The sequence below is a fragment of the Aureococcus anophagefferens genome, assembly GCF_000186865.1.
Source record: "Aureococcus anophagefferens unplaced genomic scaffold AURANscaffold_3, whole genome shotgun sequence".
NCBI lineage: Eukaryota > Pelagophyceae > Pelagomonadales > Pelagomonadaceae > Aureococcus > Aureococcus anophagefferens.
This window is the reverse complement of record NW_008705563.1, coordinates 1,568,581-1,591,674: the sequence shown is the minus strand read 5'-3', so window position 1 is coordinate 1,591,674 and position 23,094 is coordinate 1,568,581. Positions and strand designations below refer to the sequence as shown.

The 23,094-nt window shown below is 71.7% G+C and overlaps 4 protein-coding genes across 4 annotated transcripts in view; 3 read left to right on the top strand and 1 right to left on the bottom strand.

Moving 5' to 3' along the window:
* Positions 1-2,992: 2,992 nt before the first annotated feature.
* On the bottom strand, positions 2,993-3,373 carry AURANDRAFT_21223 (hypothetical protein; the record flags this gene model as incomplete). The annotated part of the gene is made up of 1 exon (XM_009035476.1): positions 2,993-3,373. The coding sequence occupies one exon, from the start codon at positions 3,371-3,373 to the stop codon at positions 2,993-2,995; it is 381 nt and encodes a 126-aa protein (XP_009033724.1).
* Positions 3,374-7,379: 4,006 nt separating this feature from the next.
* Positions 7,380-8,751, top strand: AURANDRAFT_52497 (hypothetical protein; the record flags this gene model as incomplete). The annotated part of the gene is made up of 1 exon (XM_009035711.1): positions 7,380-8,751. The coding sequence occupies one exon, from the start codon at positions 7,483-7,485 to the stop codon at positions 8,704-8,706; it is 1,224 nt and encodes a 407-aa protein (XP_009033959.1).
* Positions 8,752-9,255: 504 nt separating this feature from the next.
* AURANDRAFT_21277 (hypothetical protein) lies at positions 9,256-10,797 on the top strand (the record flags this gene model as incomplete). The annotated part of the gene is made up of 2 exons (XM_009035712.1): positions 9,256-9,827; positions 10,038-10,797. 2 exons carry the CDS (start codon positions 9,256-9,258, stop codon positions 10,795-10,797), a joined length of 1,332 nt encoding a protein of 443 aa, XP_009033960.1.
* Positions 10,798-12,046: 1,249 nt separating this feature from the next.
* AURANDRAFT_52494 (hypothetical protein) overlaps positions 12,047-23,094 on the top strand; it is a gene marked incomplete at both ends in the record, with an annotated part of 11,753 nt that continues 705 nt past the window's right edge. The window contains 18 exons of the mRNA XM_009035713.1: positions 12,047-12,331; positions 12,392-12,850; positions 13,202-13,272; positions 13,484-13,748; positions 13,950-14,441; positions 14,972-15,478; positions 15,551-15,799; positions 15,896-15,991; positions 16,532-16,744; positions 16,945-17,166; positions 17,362-17,487; positions 17,788-18,231; positions 18,373-18,978; positions 19,159-19,335; positions 19,489-20,496; positions 20,554-21,329; positions 21,542-22,470; positions 22,670-22,830. Of these exons, the coding sequence (XP_009033961.1) occupies positions 12,047-12,331; positions 12,392-12,850; positions 13,202-13,272; positions 13,484-13,748; positions 13,950-14,441; positions 14,972-15,478; positions 15,551-15,799; positions 15,896-15,991; positions 16,532-16,744; positions 16,945-17,166; positions 17,362-17,487; positions 17,788-18,231; positions 18,373-18,978; positions 19,159-19,335; positions 19,489-20,496; positions 20,554-21,329; positions 21,542-22,470; positions 22,670-22,830 (7,086 nt within the window). The remainder of the gene's footprint in view (positions 12,332-12,391; positions 12,851-13,201; positions 13,273-13,483; positions 13,749-13,949; positions 14,442-14,971; positions 15,479-15,550; positions 15,800-15,895; positions 15,992-16,531; positions 16,745-16,944; positions 17,167-17,361; positions 17,488-17,787; positions 18,232-18,372; positions 18,979-19,158; positions 19,336-19,488; positions 20,497-20,553; positions 21,330-21,541; positions 22,471-22,669; positions 22,831-23,094) is intronic.

The window sequence follows — 23,094 nt, the reverse complement described above, 5'->3', positions numbered from 1 at the left end:
GTATTTGGTCGCGGAGCGGGGACGTGTCGTAGCTTTTGGGGGTGGGGAGGACTCCTCCGGCGCAAGTCGCTTTTGTGATCGTCCCGAGCGTCGAGCAGCCTTGCCGTGGACGACTGAAAGAGACCTTGCGGTCACGCTCGTCGAGATTCGACGAGCATTGCCGGTTTCAAGCGATGGCCGTCGTCCTCAAGGGCATCTACACGCGACCCCCGAAGAAGAAGGACGACGACGAGCCCACGTCCCCCACGTGGCTTTGCCCGACGGACCCCGGCGCCGTCCATCCCCACGAGGCGACGAAACCTTCCGAGTTCGCGTCCCCCGAGAAGAACGAGCGCCTCGGCTGTTGCCCGCCCGCCGTCGTGACGCCGTCGACGGGCGAGCGGAGGACGTCGTCGTCGCGGCGCGGCGGCCGCACGCGCGCGGAGAAGCGCGTCGCGGCGGCCGCGACGCCGGAGAAGAACTCGCCCGGCGGCGTCGCGCGCGGCGGCCACCGCCGCGGGGGGCGCCCGCCGAAGCGGTCGCCGCCGCCGCCGGCCCTGAGCCTGCCGCCGCCCGTGCTCCAGCCCGTGCCCTCGCCCCAGAGGCTCGGCGTCGCCGCGTACCTTCCGACGCTCCCGGCGTTCCCGGGCCGCCGCGGCCGCGCGCCGGCGCCCGCGCCCCTCGCGCCGGCCCCGGCGCCCATCCCCCTCGCGCCGGCGCCCGCCGGCCGCCTGTCCTACCTCCCCGCCTTCCCCGCCTTCCCCGCGCGCCGCTCGGGCCGCCGCGGCGCGCGCGCGCCGCCGCCGCCGGGCGCGCCGCCGCCACCGCCGTCGCCGCCCCGCGCGTCCTACTTCCCCTTCCGCCGGGCGCCGGGCCCGGAGGCGTCCGCGGCGCCGCGCTCCTTCTTCCCGGCGCGGCTCTCCTTCCCGAGCCTCCCGCTCCTCCCCTACCGCCGCGGGTCGTCCGCGACCCTCGACGGCGACGGCGACGGCGACGCGCCGCCGCCGCGGTCCTACCTCCCGAGCCTCTCGCTCCCGAGCCTCTCCCTCCCGAGCCTCCCGACGCGCCGCTCGTCGAGCAACCTCGAGGCCGAGGCCGACAAGCGGTCCTTCCTCCCGAAGCTCGGCGCGTGCCCCCCGCGTCCTCGCGCTGTGTTTTCGAGCTCCCGAGAGCTTTTTACCCGTCGCCTCCCGCCTCCGTCGGCTCGGCGGGTCTGTACCAGGAGCGAGAGCGACCGCCGCCCACACTCTGGGCCCCCGGACCGTTCCCCGGGCCCTTTTTACCGGCGCCGACACGCAGGCAACCCGTGGCTCTGCCCGCCGTCGACGGACGCCGTCGTCGACACCGCGGAGCCCCCGACGCCGGAGCCCGCCGTCGAGGAGACGGCCGCCGAGTCGCCGCCGCGGACCTGGGGCGGCGCGACGTCGGCGTCCGACGCGCGTTTTCTCGCCGATCCGTTCGATGACGAGACATATCCAATTTGTTACACACGACGACGGCTCCGGCCGGCTGAGTTGAAACCTGGTTCCGACTTCCGAGAAGTTTCGCATCCCCCCGAGCGCGCGCCGAGGCCGCCGCGCCGCGCGACTCGGTTCCCGCCGCAGGCTCGTCGCACCGGCGCACGCCGTCCGTCGTCGTCAAGGACACGCTCGTCTGGCTCGGCCTCTTCGACGAGTCCGAGGAGGACGTCCTCGCCGAGATCCGCGTCGCGGGCGCGCCCGCGGCCGCGGAGGGCGCCTAGGGGGACCCCATGCAGAAAATCACATAAGGAGAATCATTGCGCGAAGACGGAGCGCCTCTTGCGCGAAGTTCGCGGCCCACCAAGATGTGTCTCGACGGCGGTAGTCGTCGAGCGCGCACATGAGGCGGTGCGCCTCGATGGTCCGCACATGTGGCGACGTCGTCGTCGGGAATATTTACTGCGGACGCTGCCGAGCAATCGCCGAACGGCTACATGTCTTCAAGATGCACTCTCAAGGTTACTACACAAGGTGCCGCTCCAGAAGCTGGATCCCGCACAGCACGAGCGCAGGCTGCCCCGACTTCGCGGCGTCGGGAGCGGGGCTGCAGGGCCGCGCGCACGCCCGCCCAGTGCCGGCAGGGCCGCGCACGCCCGCCCGGCGCCGGCGCGTCGTCGCGCCCAGCGCCGGGGCGCCGCCCGCCATGGCGTCGATGATGAGCGCCTACATGGCCAGCGACAATGGGTTCGACCGCCCGGGGCGCGTGTCGCCGCCCGAGACGGACCGGCCGCCCCGGGAGGGCGGCAAGCTCAAGTTCCAGTTCAGCCCCGTCAACGGCAGTCGGAGCCTCGACGCCCTCGCGCAGCCCACGCCGGACGTGGCGCCCGTCGCCGCGCCGCGGCGCCTCGACGCGTCGCGCGAAGCGGAGGAGAAGAAGAAGGACGACCCGCGCGCGGAGCCGACGTTGCGCGTCAAGCTCGTGACCCCGGGCCGCGACGTCCCGCCGGAAAAGCACCTCTGGACCGACGCGAACGACGACGACGAGGAGCTCCAGAAGAGCTGCTTCGTTTTGCTCTTCGGAGCGACGCCGCGGTCCGCCGGCGGCGCGGCGCTCGTCTGCTCGTCGGACGACGCGGCTCTGGACGAGGCGGCGATCGACGCCGACACGCCCGAGGACTTCCGGGGCTGCCCGTCGCTCGTCTGCGCCGACGGCGACGACGCCGCCGCGGGCGCGCCCGACGACCTCGAGGAGCCGGAGAGCGCCTTCGCGCTCGCGCGCCGGTCGTCCGACTCCGTGCGCAAGTACATGTGCGCCGAGGACGCGGACAGCGTCGCGCGCGACCCCTGCGGCAACGAGCTGCCCTGGGACGAAGACGAGAGCGACGACGGCGTCCCGCTCACGGAATGATAGGAACCCCCGCCCGTTCGACGCGCTCCGGCCGCTCCGGGAAGGGGCCTCGCCGCCCGCGCGCGTGCTTTATGGGCGCCCGCGCCCCGCACGACCGTAACCCGATTCGCATAGTCACTGAGTCGCAGCACCGTGTCGCACATCACTAGAGTTCGGCGCGCGCCGCGCCCTCGAGCGCGGCCTGCGTGCGGTTGAGGATGTGGCCGTAGGCCGCGAGGTTCGAGGAGAAGTGGACGTAGTCGGAGAGGGCCTTGTAGAGGGGCTCGTAGAAGTGGGTGACGCCCGCGACGACGCCCGAGTCGCCGTCGGGCTCCGACGCCACCGCGTGCCACCAGTTCGACGGCACGTAGATGGTCTCGCCCTTGCGGACCTCGCAGACGAGGCGCGTCGCGTTGCGGAACTTGGGGAACTTGTCGTAGTCGGGGCGCTCCGGGTCCACGGGCACGTAGCCCTGGGGCGCGGGCTCGTTCAAAAACGCGGGCAGCTGGTAGAACTTGCCCGACTCGTAGTCGTAGAGCCAGTTCATGGTCCGCTGGTTCCCCGCGCTCGCGAAGTATAGCTCGTCGTTGTTCGACGGCGGGAACATGGTGAAGGTCTTGGCGCCCTCGACGACGACGTGCAGGTTCTCGTAGGGGTCGAAGTGGAGGTCCGCCCTCGCCGGCTCCATGGCGAACCAGAGCAGCTCCTTGAAGGGCAGGAGGAAGTCGGCGAAGCCCCGGTCCCGCAGGGAGGGCGTCACGTCGCCGGGCACGAGCGGCGCGCCCGTGTCCGGCGACCGCGCGGCGCGCCAGCGGGGGATCGCGTGCTTCTGGAAGTAGAGCGACATCTTCTTCTTTTTCGACGCGCGCAGCTTCTCCGCGAGGGCCACGTAGGCGTCGAGCGTGATCAAATTCTCCGCGGGGCGCACCATGACGTCCTCGGACCCGGGCTCGGACGCGCCGGGCCGGTCCGCGGACACGTTCATGCCGTAGAGGAGCTCCCGCTCGCTCAGGCGCCGGATGGCCTCGAAGGCGCCCGTGTCGTCGCCCTTCGCGAGGGGCACGGCGTAGACGCGGTGCAGCTCGTTGCCCGCGGCGTCCGTGAGGTAGTCGAGATCGTGCCACGTGTCGAGCGCCCGCCAGCCCTCGGCGGCGCCCGAGATGACCACGGGCCGGCTCGGGAACGCGTAGCGCGCCAGGAACTCGTCCAGGGACAGGTCCGACACGTCGATCCGCTCGCAGCCGCCCGGCGGCGGCCGGTGCGCGTAGAGGCGGTAGGTCGCGCGCTTCACGTCTTCCACGTCGAGCGCGGCGCGGGGGTCGCCGTGGTGCTCCAACGCCCAGAGGACGACGGCGTTGAACTCGTCGACGGTGCAGGCGCAGCTCACCGCCCCCCAGGGGTCGCCGCCGCAGACGATGATGCCGACCTCCGCCGCCGTGCGCCGGTCGCACCCTCCCTTCGACGCGGCGCACGCGGCCTCGGCCCGGCCGACGATGTCCGCGTTCTCGGGGTGCCTCGGGCTGCTCGCGAGGGGCGGGTCGTCGCGGCCCCAGTAGTCGAGCTCGCGCCGCTTCTCCATGGCCTTGGCGAAGGCCGGGTCCGCGATGCGGTCCTCGTGGACGGCCCGCGCCTTCGCGAGCTCCCCGGGCGACCAGCGCTTGGGCCCCCGGCCGCCGAGCGACGGCAGGTCCGGGACGGCCTGCCGCGGCGCGACCGGCGCGACCGCCGTCGGAAACTCCACGCGATGGTCGGCGAAGAAGTAGTAGAGGATTCTCGCCGGCGACAACGTCGAGACCGCGGCGTCGTAGGCGTCGCGCCAGACCTACCAAGCGTGACGGTAACGATGTTTCATCGTTTTCCCAGCCGACATCTCTCGAAAATCGTCACGGCCACAGGACGCCGCGCCAGACCGCGGACCACGTCCGGTACTGCGGCGTTTGCGAAGAGCGGAATTCGTAGCCCGCCTTCCGCGCGACGCGCGCGGCCGTCTTCGTGCCCAGGTGCTGGGGGCAGACCCGCTCGGCCATGTCCAGGGTCGCCTGCATGGTCCGTTTGTACTCGTCCGTGGCCTGCTTGAACCGCGCGAGCTCGAGCGAACGGAGCACGTGCGTGCACGACTCGCTCTTCAGGTCGTGGTCGAGGTACACCTGGCCGATCTGCGCGTGGAACAGGTAGAGGTCGTCCGTGTCCTTGAAGGCCTCGAGGCACTGGGCGAGGGCGCCGGGGTACTCGAGCTGCGACGCGCGGAAGAAGGCCTCGCGCGCTTCCTTCGGGCGCTTCCTCTTGCGCAGGCTCACGCCGCGCTCGTACTCCTCGACGCCACTCATCGAGGCGCGACAGATCGAGACCATCGCGGCGGCGACGACGACCCACGCCGAACGGCGCCGCATGGCGCGATTTACGACCATCGACTTCGGGTCGCCCGGGTTCGCGTAGGCCTTGCGCTTGCGCTGGAGCGTCGAGCTTGATGAACGCGTGACCGGCCGACGGTCTCGACGTACAAATGGATATCGACCGAACTCGAGCCGCTGTCTCAGCCTGCGTTCAGCGACCTCCCCGGCGGCAAATCGAGGCCGAGGCGTAAATCGAGCCGTCCGCCCCGGGGCCCACCGATGCCACGGCCACGCGAGACACCCCCAAAAGCCCTAGGGCGTCCCGTCCGTGTCGCGGGGCCTCCGCGGCCGCGCGCCCCGGATGTTGTGCTCCGCGAGCGCGGTCCGCGTCCGCTCCGCGAGCGCCGCGCGCCGCTCTCGCGTCTCCGCGTCGGAGCGCCGGGTTTCGGCGCGCGGCCGCGGCGTGGGCCGCGGCGTCGGCGGCGGCGGCGGCGGCTCCTTGGGTGCGAAGAGCGCGTCGAAGAAGCCCCGGCGGCGCCGCGGTCGCCGCGGCGGCGCGGCCGCGCGCCTCGCGGCGCGCCGCGCGGCCTTGCGGCGCCGCGCCGCGAGCGTGCGGCGGCGGTCGTCGGAGGCGAAGAGGCGGGCGACCCAGGCCGCGGGCGCCGCGTAGAAGTCGGCCCAGCCGCCGACGCGCGGCAGCGGCGCCGTCCGCGCGAAGGCGGCCCCGAGGTCGAGGCGTTCGAGCGCCTTCGACGCGCCGAGGTCGAAGGCGCGCCGCAGCAGGTCCGGATCGCGGAAGGTCGCCGACGCGAGGTGGCAGCAGCAGTACCGCGGCACGAGCAGGTCCGCGCCCTTGCTCCCGACGCAGTGGACGCCGAGGAGCTGCGCGACGTAGAGCAGCGCGTCCGCGCGGTCGACCTCGCCGCGGAGCCTGGCCACGTACGATTCGAAGTCGAAGCCCAGCGCGGCGAGGTCGCCGAGCCACGTCGCCCCGTGCGCGGCGGCCGCCGCGGTCGCCAGATCGCCGGGGCCGTCCGTCGAGTTGTCGGCGCCGAGGTAGGGCAGGCCCTTGATGAAGTCCGCCGTCGCCCGGTCGTGGTAGTCCGTCACGGCGTTGTCGTGGCGGACGACCTGCTTCCCCGAGTAGTGCGCGTACGCGAGCCGCGGGAGCCGCGATACGGAGCCGGGGTCGGCGAACAGGTTCACCGCCAAACTCTGGATCGGCGCGTCGCCCCAGCGGAAGACGTAGATGTTCGACGACGCGTCGACCTCGGCCTGGAACCGCAGCACGTCGTCCGTCGCCCAGAAGTCCGTCCGCGTCCCGAAGAAGTTGTTGAAGTACATCTCCGTGAAGGACCGCGCCGTCACGTCCCAGCAGTCCTCGTCGCCGCGCCGGTCGAGGGTCTCGCAGTAGGCGTGGCCCCAGCCCTGGAGCGTCACGGCCGTCATCTCGTGCTGCTCCGGGTGCGCGACGCCGTAGACGTAGACCGCGCCCGACTCGTAGAGGTAGCGGAACGGGTCGTAGTCGACGCGGTCCAGAAAAAACACGTCGTCGTCGACCCGGAGGAAGGCGTCGATGCCCAGGTCGCGCATGACGCCGAAGACGCGCAGCCCGTAGAAGCGGCACATGTTCTTGTAGCCCACGGACCGGTCGTTGCCGCGCCACGCGTTGCGATCCGGCAGCCAGTCCGGTGCGCCGAAGTGGGGCGTCACGTCCTCGAACCGCAGCGACGGCACCCGCGCCCGCATGTGGCGCTTGTGCGCCTCCGGCAGGTCGTCCTCGTGGAACGCGACGTGCGGGTAGGCGCGCTCGAGCGCGAACGCCTCGCGCGCGCGCGTCGCGGCCTCTAAGAACGACGCGTACTGCCGGGCGTCGGGCCGCGTGATGAGGAGCGTCGTGAAGGCGCATCGGAGGCCCGCGTGCCAGGCGACGGCGGGCACGGCGGGCACGGCGTTGCGCCGCGGCCGCGACTTGACGGCCTCGACCTGCGTCAGGGACATGTTGCCCAGCCAGGCCTCGTAGAGCAGCTGCTTCGTCCGCGGCCGCTCCGGGTCCGACGCCGACCGGCTGTCCGGGATCCAAATGTTTGGTTTGTGTGGCGGGGGCAGCCACGAAGCGCCGGCCGCCGCCATGGTCCCCATCGTTCAGGTGCCAACTGGCGTGTAATGTTGCCTAATTCAACAACATCATTTGAAGCGCTCTGCGAGCTTATGATCTCCGCGCGCTCTCGCGTGTAGACCAAGTATCGTCGCCCTACGCTTAGCGACGCTCGCCTCGCGCCGCAGACGCCGTCCCGACCGCGCGCACGGCCGCGCTCGCACGATGGCGCCGAAGAAGAAGCAGAAGAAGGCCGCGGCCCCGGAGGCGGAGATCCTCGACCCCGAGGTCGTGCTCAAGGAGGTGCGGCGGTGCCGCGCGCTGCTGGCGACGCAGAAGCCGGTGGACATGAGCACGGTCGACCTGAGCGGCATGCGCGTCGTCGACGCGATGCCCGCGGACGACGTCGCGTACGCAATAGAGGCGCTCTTCGTCGCCGCGGCCGAGTCGATCATGCGGGGCGAGTCCTTCAAGTTCGACGTGCCGTCGCGGTCCGCGACCAACCAGCGCTACGTCCGCGAGCTCGACCGCATCGTGCTCAAGCACAACGCGTCGGAGCGGAGCTTCGCGAACGTCGGCCAGGTGCGGAAGACGGCGATCATGACGCGCGTGTTTAGCCTCGTGCACGAGGTCGTGACCAAGGGCATCCACGTGACGAAGCGCGACCTCTTCTACACGGACGTGAAGCTCTTCAAGAAGCAGGAGGAGTCGGACGCGGTGCTGGACGACGCCGCGTGCACGATCGGCTGCCCGCGGTCTTGCTTGAACGTCGTCGCCGCGGACAAGGGTCTGGTCGTGGGCCGCGTCCAGTTCGACGAGGACGGCGACCCCATCGACTGCACGCGCATGGGCGTCACGGGCAAGGCGATCCCGGCGTACATCGACAAGATCTCGAACATCCGGAGCGACGCGGAGTTCATCCTGCTGGTGGAGAAGGACGCGGCCTACAACCGCCTCGCCGAGGACCGCTTCTACAACCAGTTCCCCTGCATCCTCATCACGGGCAAGGGCCAGCCCGACGTCGCGACGCGCATGTTCCTGAGCCGGCTCAAGGCCGAGCTGAAGATTCCCGTGCTCGCGTTCGTCGACTCGGACCCCTACGGGCTGAAGATCCTCTCGGTCTACATGAGCGGCTCCAAGGCCATGTCCTACGACGCCAACTCGCTGACGACGCCGGACATCAAGTGGCTCGGCCTCCGGCCGTCGGACCTCGACGCGTACAACCTGCCGGACCAGTGCCGGCTGCCCATGACGCCCAAGGACATCGAGATGGGCAAGCAGCTCCTCAAGGAGGACTTCGTCCTCAAGAACAAGCAGTGGGTCAAGGAGCTCGAGCGCATGCTCCACACGAAGCAGAAGGCGGAGATCCAGGCGCTCTCCGCGTTCGGCTTCCAGTTCGTCACCCAGGTCTACCTCCCCCGCAAGCTCCGCCAGGGGGACTGGATCTGAGCGCGGGGGGCCGCCCCCGCGCCGCTGTGTTATCGCTCGAATGTGGGGTCGGGCGGGGGAGGTCGTTGGGAGGCCCTGTGGGAGGCTGTTCGACGTCGTCGGCCGCGCGAGGAGAAACGGCGGGTTGGCCAGTTTGCTGCGGCGAGTGTGTGGCGAGGAGGACGCGGCGCGTCGAGGTCACATCGCCTCGCCTTCTAAACGTCGGGTACCGGCGTCGTCGTCTTTCCGGGCATGAGAGGTCGTTCGTCGCGAATTTGGGCGGTGAAAATCGTCGACCCGATCGCTCGAGCCCAGCCCTTCTACCATCTCTCGATCGGACCGCGCGCCATCGCCGCGGTCGTCGCGCGTACCGTGGGACGACCGAGGCGCGGCGCCCGGGGTTGGTGCGTTGCCCCACCGCGTGGGGCACGGGGCGTTTCGGATCGCGCGCGCGCTCGGCGACGAACTCGCGGTCTCGTAGGTCACCGCGCGGGCTACGTTCATCCGCCTCGCGTCGACGGGTGTGAGGCCGACGCTCCGCTCCGCCCCGCGTCGACGGGAAGCGCACCAATGTCGGCATTCATCCGCAACAGCAAGTTCCGGCATGTGTACGTCGAGCCCCCGAAGCAGGAGGACACGTTCCGCAATCTCCGTTTAGCGACGACGACGGGCGAACAGCAGTACGTCAAGGCGAACACGAAGTACTTCGCCGTCGCGCTCCAGGGCGGCGGCGGCCCCATCGCCGTCGTCGACCACACCGCCACGGGCGCGTTCCCGACGGGCGGCCCCGTGCTCGCGGGCCACAAGGGCGCGGCGCTCGACTTCGACTTCCACCCGTTCAACGAGCAGCTGCTCGCGTCCTGCAGCGACGACTCGACGGTGAAGCTCTGGGGCATCCCGCCGGGCGGTTTGACGGAGACGCTCACGGAGCCGCTCGTGGATCTGCGGGGCCACGGCCGCAAGGTCACGCTGCTCCGGTTCCACCCGACGGCGAGCAACGTGCTCGCGTCCGTGTCCGCGGACATGCTCTGCAAGGTCTGGGACGTCGAGAAGCAGGGCGAGGTCGCGTCCACGGACGCGCACACGTCCCTCATCCAGGACGTGCAATGGAACGCCGACGGGAGCCTGCTGGGCACGAGCCTGTGTGGAAACCAACCACTGGTTAGTGGGGGGTCCCCATCAAACTTCAGAATTCTCTAGCTCGGTCAAATCGAAGTCGATTCGGCTGATTTTTGGACGAATCGATTGCTCTCGTCGAATTCTCGAAGCACGGCAGAAAGCCTCGCGTCGAAACCGTCGATTAAGCGCACATTGAAGTCGGGTTGAATATTTGATTTGCACACAGGCACGAGCTGCAAGGACAAGGTCGTCCGCCTCTTCGACCCGCGCGGCTCCGCGGTCGCGACGGAGCTCCGGGCCGCCCACGAGGGGTCCAAGTCCGTCAAGCTCGCCTTCCTCCAGGACGGCCTGCTGGCGACCGTGGGCTTCACGCGCCAGAGCCAGCGCCAGATCAAGATCTGGGACGCGCGCGACCCGTCCAAGGAGCTCGCGCTCGTGTCGCTCGACCAGGCCGCGGGCGTGCTCCTGCCCTTCTTCGACCCGGACACGAAGATGCTCTACCTCTGCGGCAAGGGCGACGGCAACATCCGCTACTACGAGATCAACAAGGCCGCGAAGACGCCGTGCTTCGCGCTCTCGGAGCATCGGTCGACGGCCGCGGGCAAGGGCTACTGCTTCCTGCCGAAGCGGTGCCTCGACGTCATGTCCTGCGAGACCGCGCGGTGCCTCAAGCTCACGTCCCAGAACGGCAACGGCGTCGTCGAGCCCCTGTCCTTCGTCGTGCCCCGGAAGTCGGACGCGTTCCAGGACGACATCTTCCCGGACTGCTACGCGGGGCTCCCGTCCTGCGACGCCGACGCCTGGCTCGCCGGCGCCAACGAGCCGCCGAAGCTCCGGCCCCTGAACCCGGACGCGGGCTTCGTCGCCGCGCCGTCGGCGGCCGCGTTCGTCGCCAAAAAGACGGCCGCGCAGCTCGAGGTCGAGCTCGCGGACGCGCACAAGAAGATCGCCGACCTCGAGGCGAAGCTCGCCGCCGCCGGCCTCGCCTCCTGAACATAGCGCCGCGCGCGGACGAGACCTATGTATAAGACCAAGCACCTTACAAGTCGGCGCTGCAGAGAGGTCGTCTCGCATGTCTGAGATGCGCTGTGGTATTTTTTTGCGATCAAAATAAGCCAAATGGAGGCGCGACCCGCCATGCTCCAAATGGAGGCGCGACCCGCCATGCTCCATTTTCAAATCGTTCTTGCCGCAAAACGGGGTGCCACGGAGGTCATCCGACAATATTTACTTTCTGGAAAGGCTCTGGAACCGGACTCGTGCGCATCTGAAGGAAACACTCTACTCCATCTTGTTCTCCTGGGCGAGGGCGGCCCGCGGGTAGAAAGATCGGATCTCTGTCGTCTCTTGGCGTCTCACAAGTTCGACGTGAATGCTTCAAACGCTCACGGACTTTTTCCGCTCCATTTCGCGCGATATCCTGTAGAGGCCGCCGTGCTCCTCGACAACGGCGCCGATGTGAACGCGTCGTGCGACAAAGCCGACTTTTGGGATGAGAGCCCGCTGGAACTTAACTACGACAACCCGCCCCTTGCACGTCTCCTCTTGAGTCGCGGGGCCTGGACACAAACACCACGGGATCTAACACAGTTCTTCCGCGATACGGCTGACGACGCGGCTCGCGAACCACCAGTTTATGACTTTGATCCTAGCAGCATGGATAAACAGGGATATATTTGCTACGGAGATTATGCTCGAAGAGATGCCTGCTTGGAGGCCGCACGTTTGCTCGAGGCCGTCGACTCCGCGGGCGGCTGGCGGCGCTACACGCGAGCGCCGCGCGTCGAGCTCGTGCGGCTCCGACTGCTTTGCGATCGCGGCCGCGCGACGCCGCCGAGTGCCGCGTCCGCAAAGCTCCGGACGCTCACCGAAACGATCATCCTCGAACGTCTGTTCGGCACGCGCACGTCCTCGACGCGCGGCGGCGCGAGCGGCCGGGTGCCGAACGAAGTCTTCTGGCTGATCTTCGGCTTCTGGCGCTCGAGCCGGGACTGCCCCTACTACGCTTGAGTCGCAGACAACGTAGGATAGAGCGAAAGCCTAAGACACCCAGGAGAGGACCGCCTCCCGCTTCGCGCGGAGCGCGGCGTGGACCCGGCGGGAGGTGCCGTCGACCTCAAGGAGCCCCCCTCTGAAGCGGGAGAAGCTCCAGCCACAAGGTCTGGTTCGGCGGCACGGCGGCGGCGCGCGGCAGCGCGGCACCGCCACCATGGCCCGCTCGCTGGACCCGTCGTTCAGCGTCATGGACGCCTTCGAGCGAGAAGCGCTTCTCACGCTGCTGCGGGCGTCGCACGAGAGCGAGCGCACGCTCGCGGCGTACCAGCTGCGGCGCCTCGTGTCCCGCGCCGCGCGGGAGATGAGCGGCGAGACCTTCGGCCGCTTCGAGGACGAGCTCTACAGCACCCTGTTCCGCATGGTGCACCACGGCGGCGACGTCGAGGAGCGCCTGGGCGGCGTCGCGGCGATCGAGGCGCTCGTCGGCGCGCCGAGCGCGGAGCCCGAGACCAAGGGCATCAAGTTCGCCAACGTGCTGTCGAACGCGCTCAAGCAGTGCTGCGTCGGCGACGGCCGCGGCGGGAGTAGCCAGTTCCTCGGGTCGCCCGAGGGCCAGCGCCAGTTCGTGACGCGGACGGCCGCCGCGCTCGGGAGACTCGCGCGGCGGGGCCCCGCGAGCAGCAGCGACCACGTCGAGTTCGAGGTCGGCCGGGCGCTGGAGTGGCTCCAGCGGCCCGCGGGCGCCGACGGCCATCTGGGCGGCGCCAAGGCCGCCGCGGACGCGCCCGGCGGCGCGCAGCGGCGGCTCGCCGCGTGTTTGGTGCTCCGCGAGCTCGCGAAGCACGCGCCGACGCTCTTCTACGCGCGCGTGCGCGACTTCTTCGAGCGCGTCTGGCCCGCGCTGATGGACGCGCGGTCGCCGGACGTCCGCGAGGCCGCGGCCGCGGCGCTCGGCGCGGCTTTGGAGATCGTCGCGCGGCGGCCGACGGCGCAGCACAGCCACTTCTACTGCGCCATCTACGCCAAGGCCCACGCGGCCCTGGCCCCCCACGTCGACAAGTACGAGGCCGCGAACGCGTTCCTGCGCATCAAGTCGCCGGAGAAGGCCGCGGAGCGGCGCCGGTCTTTACCGGAGGAGCTGCAGGCGGACTACGTCGCGGGCGACGCGCCCGCGGCGGCGCCGGCGCCGGAGAGCGCGGGCTCGCCGGAGACGCCCTGGTCCCTGAAGCGCCTGTTTCGACGCCGCGGCTCCGACGCGTCGTCCGCGGGCGACCGGACGCCGCGCCGCTTCGCGCGGTCCGCGTCGCTCGCGCCGTCGACGGACGGCGCGTCGCCCGGCGGCCGGCGGCGGGGGTCGTCGGCGACCCCGGGCTCGCCGGCGCCGGCCATGGCGGCGACGGAGGCCACGGGCCACGGCGCGCTGCTGGCCGTCGGCGCGCTCCTGCGCCACGCGGGCGGGTTCATGATGCCGCGGTTCCGCGCTGCGTGGAAATCAAATCTTCAACCCGACTTCAATGTGCGCGTATTCGAATGTTTTGACACAAGCCCTTCGGCTGGGCTTCGAGAACTCGACGAGAGCGATCGATCCGTCCAAAAATCAGCCGAATCGACGTCGATGTGACCGAGCTAGAGAATTCTCAAGTTTGGCCCCGACGTCCCAGCTCACTGGTTGATTTCCACACAGGTTCCGCGAGGCCTGCGACGCGGCCATCGCGCTGCGGGAGCACCGGAGCCGCGCCATCCGCAAGGCCGTCACGGATTTGCTACCGAGGTTGGCCCAGTACTGCCCCGACGCGTTCGCGCGCGCGTACTTGAAGGGCACGACGAAGCACCTGCTCGCGATGGCCGTGCACCGGACGTCCGGCGAGCTGCGGGACGCGGCCTACGAGGCCATGGGCCGCCTCGCGCTGGCCGTGAAGCACCACCTCGTGCCGGCCCTGCCGGAGATCGTCGCGACGCTCTGCGAGTCGGGGCTCAACTGCCCCTACGAGGCTTCCCCGTCGCTCGACGCGTCGGGCTCGCTGGGCTTCCTGCGGTCCGGCGCGCCCCACGCGTCGGACCCGCTCGACGACGCGCTGCTGAGCGGCGCGCCGGAGCTGCGGGGCGTCGCGCGGGGCGCGTTCTCGCGCGCGCGGGGCGCGCGGCGCGAGGTCGCGGCGCCGGCGTCGCCCGAGGAGAAGCGGCGCCGCGGCGTCGTCGTCGACTGCGTCGCCGACGTCTTCGAGGCGCTGGGGGAGAAGATCCCGCCGCCGCACGCCGACGCGTTGTTGGACGCCCTGTTCGCGAACGGGCTCTGCGACCCCCTGATCCGCGCGCTCGGCGTCGTCGCCAAGGCGCTGCCGTCGCGGCGGCCCGCGGTGCGCGCGCGGCTCCTCGACGCGTTGACGTCCGTGCTGGATTTCGACGCGTCGCCCTACGCGCCGCCGGGCTGGGCGCGGCCCCTGCCGCGGCCGCGGCGGCGCCGCGCGGACTCGGCGCCGAGGACGCGCCTCGAGGTCGACGCGCGCGACGAGGACTTGATCCTCCTGTCCCTGCGGACCCTGGGCTCCTTCTCCATGGAGGGCGTGTGCCTCCTGCCGCTGGCGCGGGACTGCGCGAGCCGCTACCTCGACGCGTCGTCCGCCGCGGTGCGGTCCGCCGCGGTCGCGAGCTGCGCGCGGCTCGGGGCAGCACAAGAGAGCGAAATGCCCAACTTCAAAGGCTCCTCTCTCGGCCGTTTCCCGCTCGTTTCGGCTGATTTTTGGACGAGCGATCATCTCTCGGAACGGTCTCGAAGCGTGGATGCTTTTTCCGGAACGCGCGCGCGCGGAACACTCACGTTGAAGCGACGTTGAATCTCTCTTTTCCCGCCCAGGCGCGGCTGCTCCTGCCGCCGCTCGCGGAGCTCAACGCGCGGCTCCCGGCGGAAACCGACGGGCCCCGGCGGCCCGACGACAGCGACGACGACGCCGACGACGACGACAGCGGCGACTCCGGCGACTCGGACCGGGGCAGCCGCGACGGCGACGACGACGACCGGCCGCGCGCGTCGTCCGCGTCGAACCCGGAGCGGCGCTTCTCCGGCGCCGAGTCGGAGCCCCCGGCGTCCGGGGGCCGGCGGCCGAGCCAGGACGCGCGGCGCGATCCGGCGCCCAAGGCGTCGCTCGCGTCGAGCGCGCGGTCCGCGCCGGAGAGCGCGGGCCGTACGGCCAAGCAGCCGGGCGCCGCGCCGCTCGGCGCGTGGTACTTCGCGGGGCCGTCGGCCGTGGTTGTTGATGATGTGCTGCGGCGGCTCTTAGCGGTGGCTCTCGCCGACGACGACCCGGGGCCGCGGCGCGCGGTCGTCCGCGCGCTCCGGGCGGACGCGCGCTTCGACGGGCATTTGGCGCGGAGCGCGCACGTCGACGCGCTCGCGCTGCTGCTCCACGACGAGGACACGGAGCTCCAGCTGTCGGCGCTGGCGCTCCTGGGGCGCCTCGCGGCGCGGAACCCGGCGGCCGTGCTGAGCCGCGTCCGCGCCGCGCTCGCGCGCGCGTTGGACACGCTCCGGTGCCCCGCGTCGGACGCGCCGGCGAAGGAGCGCGCCGCGCGGCTCGCGGCGGGCGCGCTGCGCGCCGAGAGCCCGCGCGCGCGCAAGGCCGTCTGGCCCCTGGCCGCGGAGGTCGTCGCGGCGCTGCCGCTGGGCTACCGCGACCTGGCCGTGAAGGCGCTCGAGGCCGCGGCGCCCCGGGCGCTCGACATCGCGCCCGCGCCGCGCGACGACGGCCTGAAGGTGCCGACGCGCCTCGCCTGCGCGGCGCTGGACGCGCTGGGCGAGTGCGTGCTCGTGCTCGGGCCCCGGAGCCGCGTCGTCGTCTACAAGCCGCGCGTGCTCGCGCCGCTCTTCGACGCGCTGCTCGACCGGTCGTCGTCGCGGAAGCGCGAGCTCGCGCTCCGCGTGCTCGGGCGCCTCGCGTCGTCCGCGGGCTGCGTCGTCGCGCCCTACCTCGAGCACGCGCCCTTACTGCCGCGCATGCTCGCGGTGTTGTGCGAGAGCTCGGGCGGCGCGGTCGCGAGCTCGTCCGCGGGCGCGGCGCCGCCGGGCGCCAACCCGCGCGCGGCCGCGGCGCTCCGCGAGGCCGGCGACCGCGGCGGCGCGCCCTGGTCCCTCTGTCGAGAAGCCCTGCGGGCCCTGGGCCTGCTGGGGGCCCTGGACCCCTACAAGTTCGAGCTCGTGCAGCGCGCGTCGCGCGAGGCGACGGCCAAGGCCAAGGCGCGCGCGTTCGCCGCGGCGGCGCGGCGGCGGCGGTCGGAGCGCGCGGTCCAGCCCAAGGCCCCGGGCAAGTCCGAGCCCATGGCGATCCCCGGCGCGTCGCCGAAGCGCGACGGCGACGCCGCCGAGGGCGTCGACGGCCGCGACCTCGAGGACAAGCGCCAGCTCCTCTCGTCGCACGTGCCCGCGAGCCCCGTACAGGACGAGGCGGACGTCGAGGCGCCGCTCCTGGGCCCGCACCTCGCGGGGTTGCTGGAGGACGACGAGGACGAGCCGGCGGCGGCGGCCATGTACGCCCAGTCCTGCGCCGTGGCGCTGCCGGCGATCCGGGAGAGCGGTTCCGACCCCGCGCCGGCGGACCTGATCCACGCGGGCGAGCGCGGCGTCGACGGCGCGGGCAAGAACGACGTCGGCGCCTACTACGAGGCGCGGCTCGTCGGCGCGGACGTGGGGCCGCGCCGGGACGACGACGACGACTTCGCCGGCGACGCGCACCGCAAGGACGGCAAGAAGCGGGCCAAGGGCAAGGACCGCGCGGCGCGCGCGGCGACGCCCGCCGCGGGCGAGGACTACTACGCGCGCGTGGCCATCGACGCGCTCGTGCGCGTGTTGCGGGACGGGTCCCTCGCGGCGCACCACGCCGCCGTGACCCAGGCGCTGATGTTCATCTTCCAGAGCCTGGGGCTGCGGTGCGTGCCCTTTCTGGGGAACATCGTGCCCCACAGGGCAGGACAAGGGTGATTCAACGTCGCTTCAACGTGAGTGTTCCGCGCGCGCGCGTTCCGGAAAAAGCACCCACGCTTCGAGACCGTTCCGAGAGATGATCGCTCGTCCAAAAATCAGCCGAAACGAGTGGAAACCGGCCGAGAGAAGAGCCTTTGAAGTTGGGAATTTCGCACTCTTGTCCTGCCCAGGTGCCGCACCTCCTCGACGTCGCGCGGACCTGCGAGCCGGGCCTGCGCGAGTCCGTGTTATTGCAGCTCGCGGCGCTCGCGGCCATCGTGCGCCACCATCTGAGGGACTGGCTGCCGCGCATCTTCGAGTTGGTGGTGGACTACTGGGCGGAGCACTTGGAGCAGGTCGTGCCGTTATTGGAAGAGATCGCGACGTCCGTGTCCGAGCACCTCGCGGCTTTGGTACCCCGGGCGCTGCCGCTGCTGCTGGCCTCTTTAGCACCGCCCTTCGAGGGCGGCGGCCGCGCGCCCTGGGACGGCAAGCGGGCCGAGAAGAAGGACGACGCGAAGGGGTCGGCGCCCGCCGGGAAGCCGCCGCGGAGCCGCGCGGTGTCGCTCAAGGACGACGGGTATGGCGTCGGCGGCCTCGACGACGAGCCGCCGTTGCTCACGAAGGCCAAGGCCCTGACGGCGCCCGCGGCGCTGAGCGAGACGCGGTTGGCGCTCATCCTCCGCGCGACGATGCTGCTGCGGGGCGCGCTGTCGGACTACCTCTTCCTCGTGGTGCCGGCCCTGCTCAAGCTCGCGGACGCCTTGGGCGGCGCCGGCGCGGCGGAGTCGCGGGCGCAATCGTTGCTGAGCTGGGCGGACCACCCGGAGTCGCCGGGCCGCCACGACTTCGACGACGGCGGCGACGCCCACTCGCCGAGAACCGTGGGCCACTTCTCCGCGTCCTACAAGAAGGTCGTCGCGCCGGGCAACGTCTCCTTCGCCGACCTGGCGGAGACGGGCGGCACCGCGGCGGCGAGCGCGGACCAGGGGCAGCGGCCCTTCTCGACGCCCGCGCTCGGGCCCCAGTGGCAGGCGCGCGTCGTGCGGTGCCTCCGCGTCGTCGTCGGCCGGCGCGCGCTCGCGCGGCGGCGGGACCTCGGCGCGCGCATCGCGCGGTCGCTCTGCCGGTTACTGGAGCGGTCCGACGTCGTCGCCGCGGACGCGGCGCCCGCGAAGGCCGCGCACGGCGAGGCCTTGAGGGACGCGGCGCGCGACGCGCTCGAGGTCGTCCGCGACCAGCTCGGCGAGGAGCTCTTCGCGCCCTTCGTCGGCCTGGCGACGCGCTGCCTGTCCCTGGGCCCCAGGGGCGCGGCGTCGCCCGCGGCGCTGGCCTGGGCGAAGCGCGACGCGCGGACGCGGGCCGGCGACGACGACGACGACCGCGCGGCGGACGGCGACGGCGGCGAGGGCCACGCCTTCCTGAGCCGGTCCCAGCACATCGGCGAGAAGTACCGCGCGTCGTCCATCGACCACGCCGTCGACGAGATCTCCGCGGTCGCCGCGCGCGCGGGCGGCGCGCGCGACGCGCCCGCGTCCGCGCGCGCGCACCGCGCGCCGGCCTTCGGGTCGCCCGTGGGCGCCGGCGGCCGGGGGCTCGGCGGCGGCGCGGCGGCGGAGGGCCCGAGCCGCCAACGGTTGCACGTGAACCAGCCGAACCTGCAGCGGGCCTGGGACGTGTCGCAGCGGCTCACGGCCGACGACTGGAACGACTGGCTCCGGCGATTATCGCTGGAGCTGCTGCGCGAGTCGCCGTCGGCGGCGCTACGGTCCTGCGCGACGGTGGCCCACGCCTATCCTCGCCTATCCCGCCAGCTCTTCCAGTCGGCCTTCGTGTCCTGTTGGTTGGAATTGGACGACGCGTACCGCGATAGTTTGGTGCGGACGCTGGAGACCGCGTTCCGGTCCGACGAGCTCCAGGCCGTCGCGCCCGACGCGCTCCAGTTGCTCTTGGAGCTCGCCGAGTTCATGGAGCGTGATGTTGATGCTTTACCTATCGACATCCGCGTCTTGGCGGATCTCGCGACGAAGTGCCGCGCCTACGCGAAGGCGCTCCACTACAAGGAGCTCGAGTACCGCACGCCGGAGCTCGCCCGGGACCGCCACGCCGCCGCCGAGGCTTTGATCGCCATCAACCGCAAGCTCGCCCAGCCCGAGGCCGCGCTGGGCGTCCTGCACGCGACGCGGAAAAGGTCGGAGCGGCGGAGGCGGACGCGGCACCACCGCGTCGGGCCCCTGCGGCGCGGCGAGGCCGTGCGCTGCGGGTCCCACGACCACGCGGACGATGCCTCGGCGGCGCCGGCGGAGCCGGGGTCCTGCGTCTACATGAGCGAGACGCCCGGCAAGCGCGCGGGCCGCGACGGGCCCCGGACGCTGGGCGACGTGTCCGAGTCGTGGCTCGGCAAGCTCGGCTCCTACGAGGAGGCGCTGGCCCTGTACCGGCGGCGCCTCGAGGGCGACGGCGGCGACGTCGAGGCCATCCTCGGGGCCATGAAGTGCCTCGACGCGCTCGGCGAGTGGCACGAGGCGTGCGGGTTGCTGGTGCGGTCGTGGCCGCGGCTCCAGGTCGCGCTCGGCGACAACGTCGAGCCGCGGCCGTCGGCGTCGGCCATGAACCTCGCGACGCTGGCCGCGTCGAACCCGCCGGCGTCGCCGGCGCCCAAGGCCGCGTCGAGCGGCGCGCTCGACGCCTTGGCGGCGTCGACGGAGTCGCGCGGCGGCCCGTCTCCCCGGGAGACGCGGCTGCTCATGAAGGCGGCGAACGTCGGCGCGCGGAGCGCCTGGGCGTTGGGGCGCTGGGGCGAGATGACGAACTTCGTCGCGGCCATGGAGGACGACGACGCGTCGAAGCCGTTTTATCGGGCGATCCTCGCGCTGCGGTCGCGCGAGCGGCTCGAGCCCGCGCGCATCGACGAGGCCGTGGACCTCGTGGATGATGCGAGGCGCCTGCTCCACGGGTCCTTCGCGGCGCTCGTCGCCGAGTCCTACAAGCGCGCCTACGGGACCATGGTCACGGTGCAGCAGCTTGCGGAGCTCGAGGAGATCGTCGGCTTACGGCGCGTCGAGCTCGCGGCGCGCGGCGAGTCGCGGCGGTCCGGCGACGCGCGGCGCGGCGCCGACGCCGTGTCGGACCACCGCGCGGCGCTCGTCGCGCGCTGGCGGCGGCGCCTCGCGGGCTGCCCGCACGACGTCGCCGTCTGGCAGCGCGTGTTGAACGTGCGGGCGCTCGTGCTCTCGTACGAGGACGACCCGGACTCGTGGCTGCGCTACGCGTCGCTCTGCCGCCACAGCGGCAACGCGGCGCTGTCCGAGTCCGTGCTCACGCGCCAGCTCGGCTTCGACCCCGCGTCCGTGCCGCGCGCGAGCGACGGCCTGCCGGACCACCGGCTCCGCTACGCGTACGCGAAGCACTGCCACGCCGCGGGGAAGCGCACCGACGCCCTGCGGCGCGTCGAGGAGCTCGCGGACGCCCTGGGCGACGCGCCGGCGAACCTGGCCTTCGACCGGCTCCGCGCGCGGTGTTTATTGCGACTGGGCGACTGGCGGTCGCGGGGCCCGGACGGCCGCGCGAGCCCCGCGCCGGGGTCGCCGGCGGGCGACGACGACGCGTTGTGTCTGGGGCCCTACGAGCTCGCGACGCGTCTGGACGCCGCGTCCTACAAGGCCTGGCACGCCTGGGCGCTCGTGAACTATCGGGCCGTGCAGCGCGCCGCGCGGTCCGCGCGCGCGGACCGAAAATCCACCGTCAAGGGGCCCCAGCGCGACGCCTCCGTGGACGCGCTGCGGTCGCCGGCCGTGAAGCGGGCGTTGGTGGCGGCGGCGGGCGGCTTCGTGCGGGCCATCGCGCTCGGGCGGCGGCGCTGGGCGGCGTCGGTGCAGCAGGATCTGCTGAATTTGCTGAACCTGTGGTTCCGCTTCGCGCGCCAGCCCGAGGTCGAGGCGCAGCTGCTGCCGGACGAGGACGACCGGGGCGGCGTCGGCGGCGCGCCCCTCGACGCCTGGCTCGGCGTGCTGCCGCAGCTCATCGCGCGCATCGGCGCCGCGGACGCGTCGCCGAAATCGGCGCTCCATCGCCTCTTGGCGCGGCTCGGCGCGCGCCACCCGCAGGCGCTGGTCTACCCCCTGAGTTTGCAATTGAAGTCGCCGCGCGACGAGCGGCGCCTCGCGGCCGAGGGCATCATGCAGGGGCCGCGGACCGTCGCGCCGCGGCTCGTCGACCAGGCGCTCCTCGTCTCCGAGGAGCTCATCCGCGTCGCGATCCTATGGCACGAGAAGTGGCACGAGGGGCTCGAGGAGGCGAGCCGCCTGTACTTCGGCGACGGCGACGTCGACGCCATGCTGCAGATCCTGCGGCCGCTCCACGCGGAGCTCTCCGCGGGTCCGACGACGCTTCGCGAGGCGGCGTTCCAGCAGGCCTTCGGGCGGGATCTGGGCGAGGCCGCGGCGTGCCTCGACGACTACGAGCGCCACGCGCGGGCCGAGGACCGTTTAGGCCGCGGCGGCGACCGCGGCGACGGCGACGCGAGACGGCGGCTGAGGGAGGACGCGGACGCGGCGCTCAACCAGGCCTGGGACTTGTACTACACGGTGTGGAAATCAACCACTGGTTTGGGGGGGTCCCCACCAAACTTCAGAACTCTCTATCTCGGTCAAATCGAAGTCGATTCGGCTGGTTTTTGGACGAATCGATTGCTCTCATCGAGTTCTCGAAGCACAGCAGAAAATCTCGCGTCGAAACGGTCGCATACGCTCACATTGAAGTCGGGTTGAAGATTTGATTTCCACACAGGTACTACACGGTCTTCCGGCGCGTGAACAAGCAGCTGCCCCAGCTGACGACGCTGGAGTTGCGATACGTCAGCCCGGCGCTCCTGGGGGCGCGGTCGCTGGACTTGGCGGTGCCGGGCACGTACCGCGTCGACGGCGCGGGCGCGCGGATCTCGCGGTTCTCGCCGTCGGTCCACGTCATCACGTCGAAGCAGCGGCCGCGGCGGCTGGCCATGAAGGGCGAGGACGGCCGGGAGTACGGGTTCCTCCTGAAGGGCCACGAGGACCTGCGGCAGGACGAGCGCGCGATGCAGTTGTTTGGTTTAGCGAACGCGCTGCTGGCCAAGGACCGGCGGACGCGCGAGCACGGCCACCTGTCGATCCAGCGCTACGCCGTGACGCCGCTGAGCCACAACTGCGGCGTCGTCGGCTGGGTGCCCGCCTGCGACACGCTCCACGCGCTCGTGCGCGACTTCCGCGACGCGAGGAAGATCGTGCTCAACGTCGAGCACCGGGTCATGCTGCAGTTGGCGCCGGACTACGACGCGCTGAGCCTGCCCCAGAAGGTCGAGGTCTTCGACGCCGCGCTCGCGAACACGGCGGGCCACGACCTCTCGAAGGTGCTGTGGCTCAAGTCGTCGCACAGCGAGCAGTGGCTGGAACGGCGGACCCACTACGCGCGGTCGCTCGCGGCCATGTCCATGGTCGGCCACATTTTGGGCCTCGGCGACCGCCACCCGTCGAATCTGATGCTCGACCGGCGCACGGGCAAGGTGCTGCACATCGACTTTGGCGACTGCTTCGAGGTCGCCATGCACCGCGACAAGTTCCCCGAGCGCGTGCCCTTCCGGCTGACGCGCATGCTCGTCAACGCGATGGAGGTGTCGGGCGTCGAGGGCACGTACCGCGCGACGTGCGAGCGCGTCATGCGCGTGCTCCGCGACGACCCGCGTGGCATTCGAATCTTCAACCCGACTTCAATGTGAGCGTATGCGACAGTTTCGACGCGAGATCTTCGGCCGTGCTTCGAGGACTCGACGAGAGCAATCGATTCGTCCAAAAATCAGCCGAATCGACTTGGATGTGACCGAGCTAGAGAATTCTCAAGTTTGGTCGGGACCACCCAAACCAGCGGTTGAATTCAACATAGGCGACAACCGCGACTCGCTGCTGTCCATGCTCGAGGCCTTCATCCACGACCCGCTCATCTCCTGGCGCCTGCTCGGGGCCGCGGCGGAGCCCGACGCGGCGTCGCCGTCGCCCGCGCCCGGGCGCGCGCGGCGGCCGCCGCCGTCGTCGCCGCCGCCGCCGGTCGTCGACGAGGAGGGCGCGGACCCGGAGGGCGCGGACCGGGAGAGTGCGGACCGGGAGGACGCGGAGGACCGCGAGGCTGCGGACCGCGAGGGTGCGGACCGCGAGGGCGCCGACGAGGACGCCGCGGACCGGCCGCCGCCGCCGCCGGCCGAGCCCGCGGCCGCGGCCGCCGCGGCCGCGGCCGCCGCGGCGGACGACCGCGAGGACGCGCGGTCCGAGCGCACGGAGCGCACGGACGCGACGAGCGCGCGGTCCGACGAC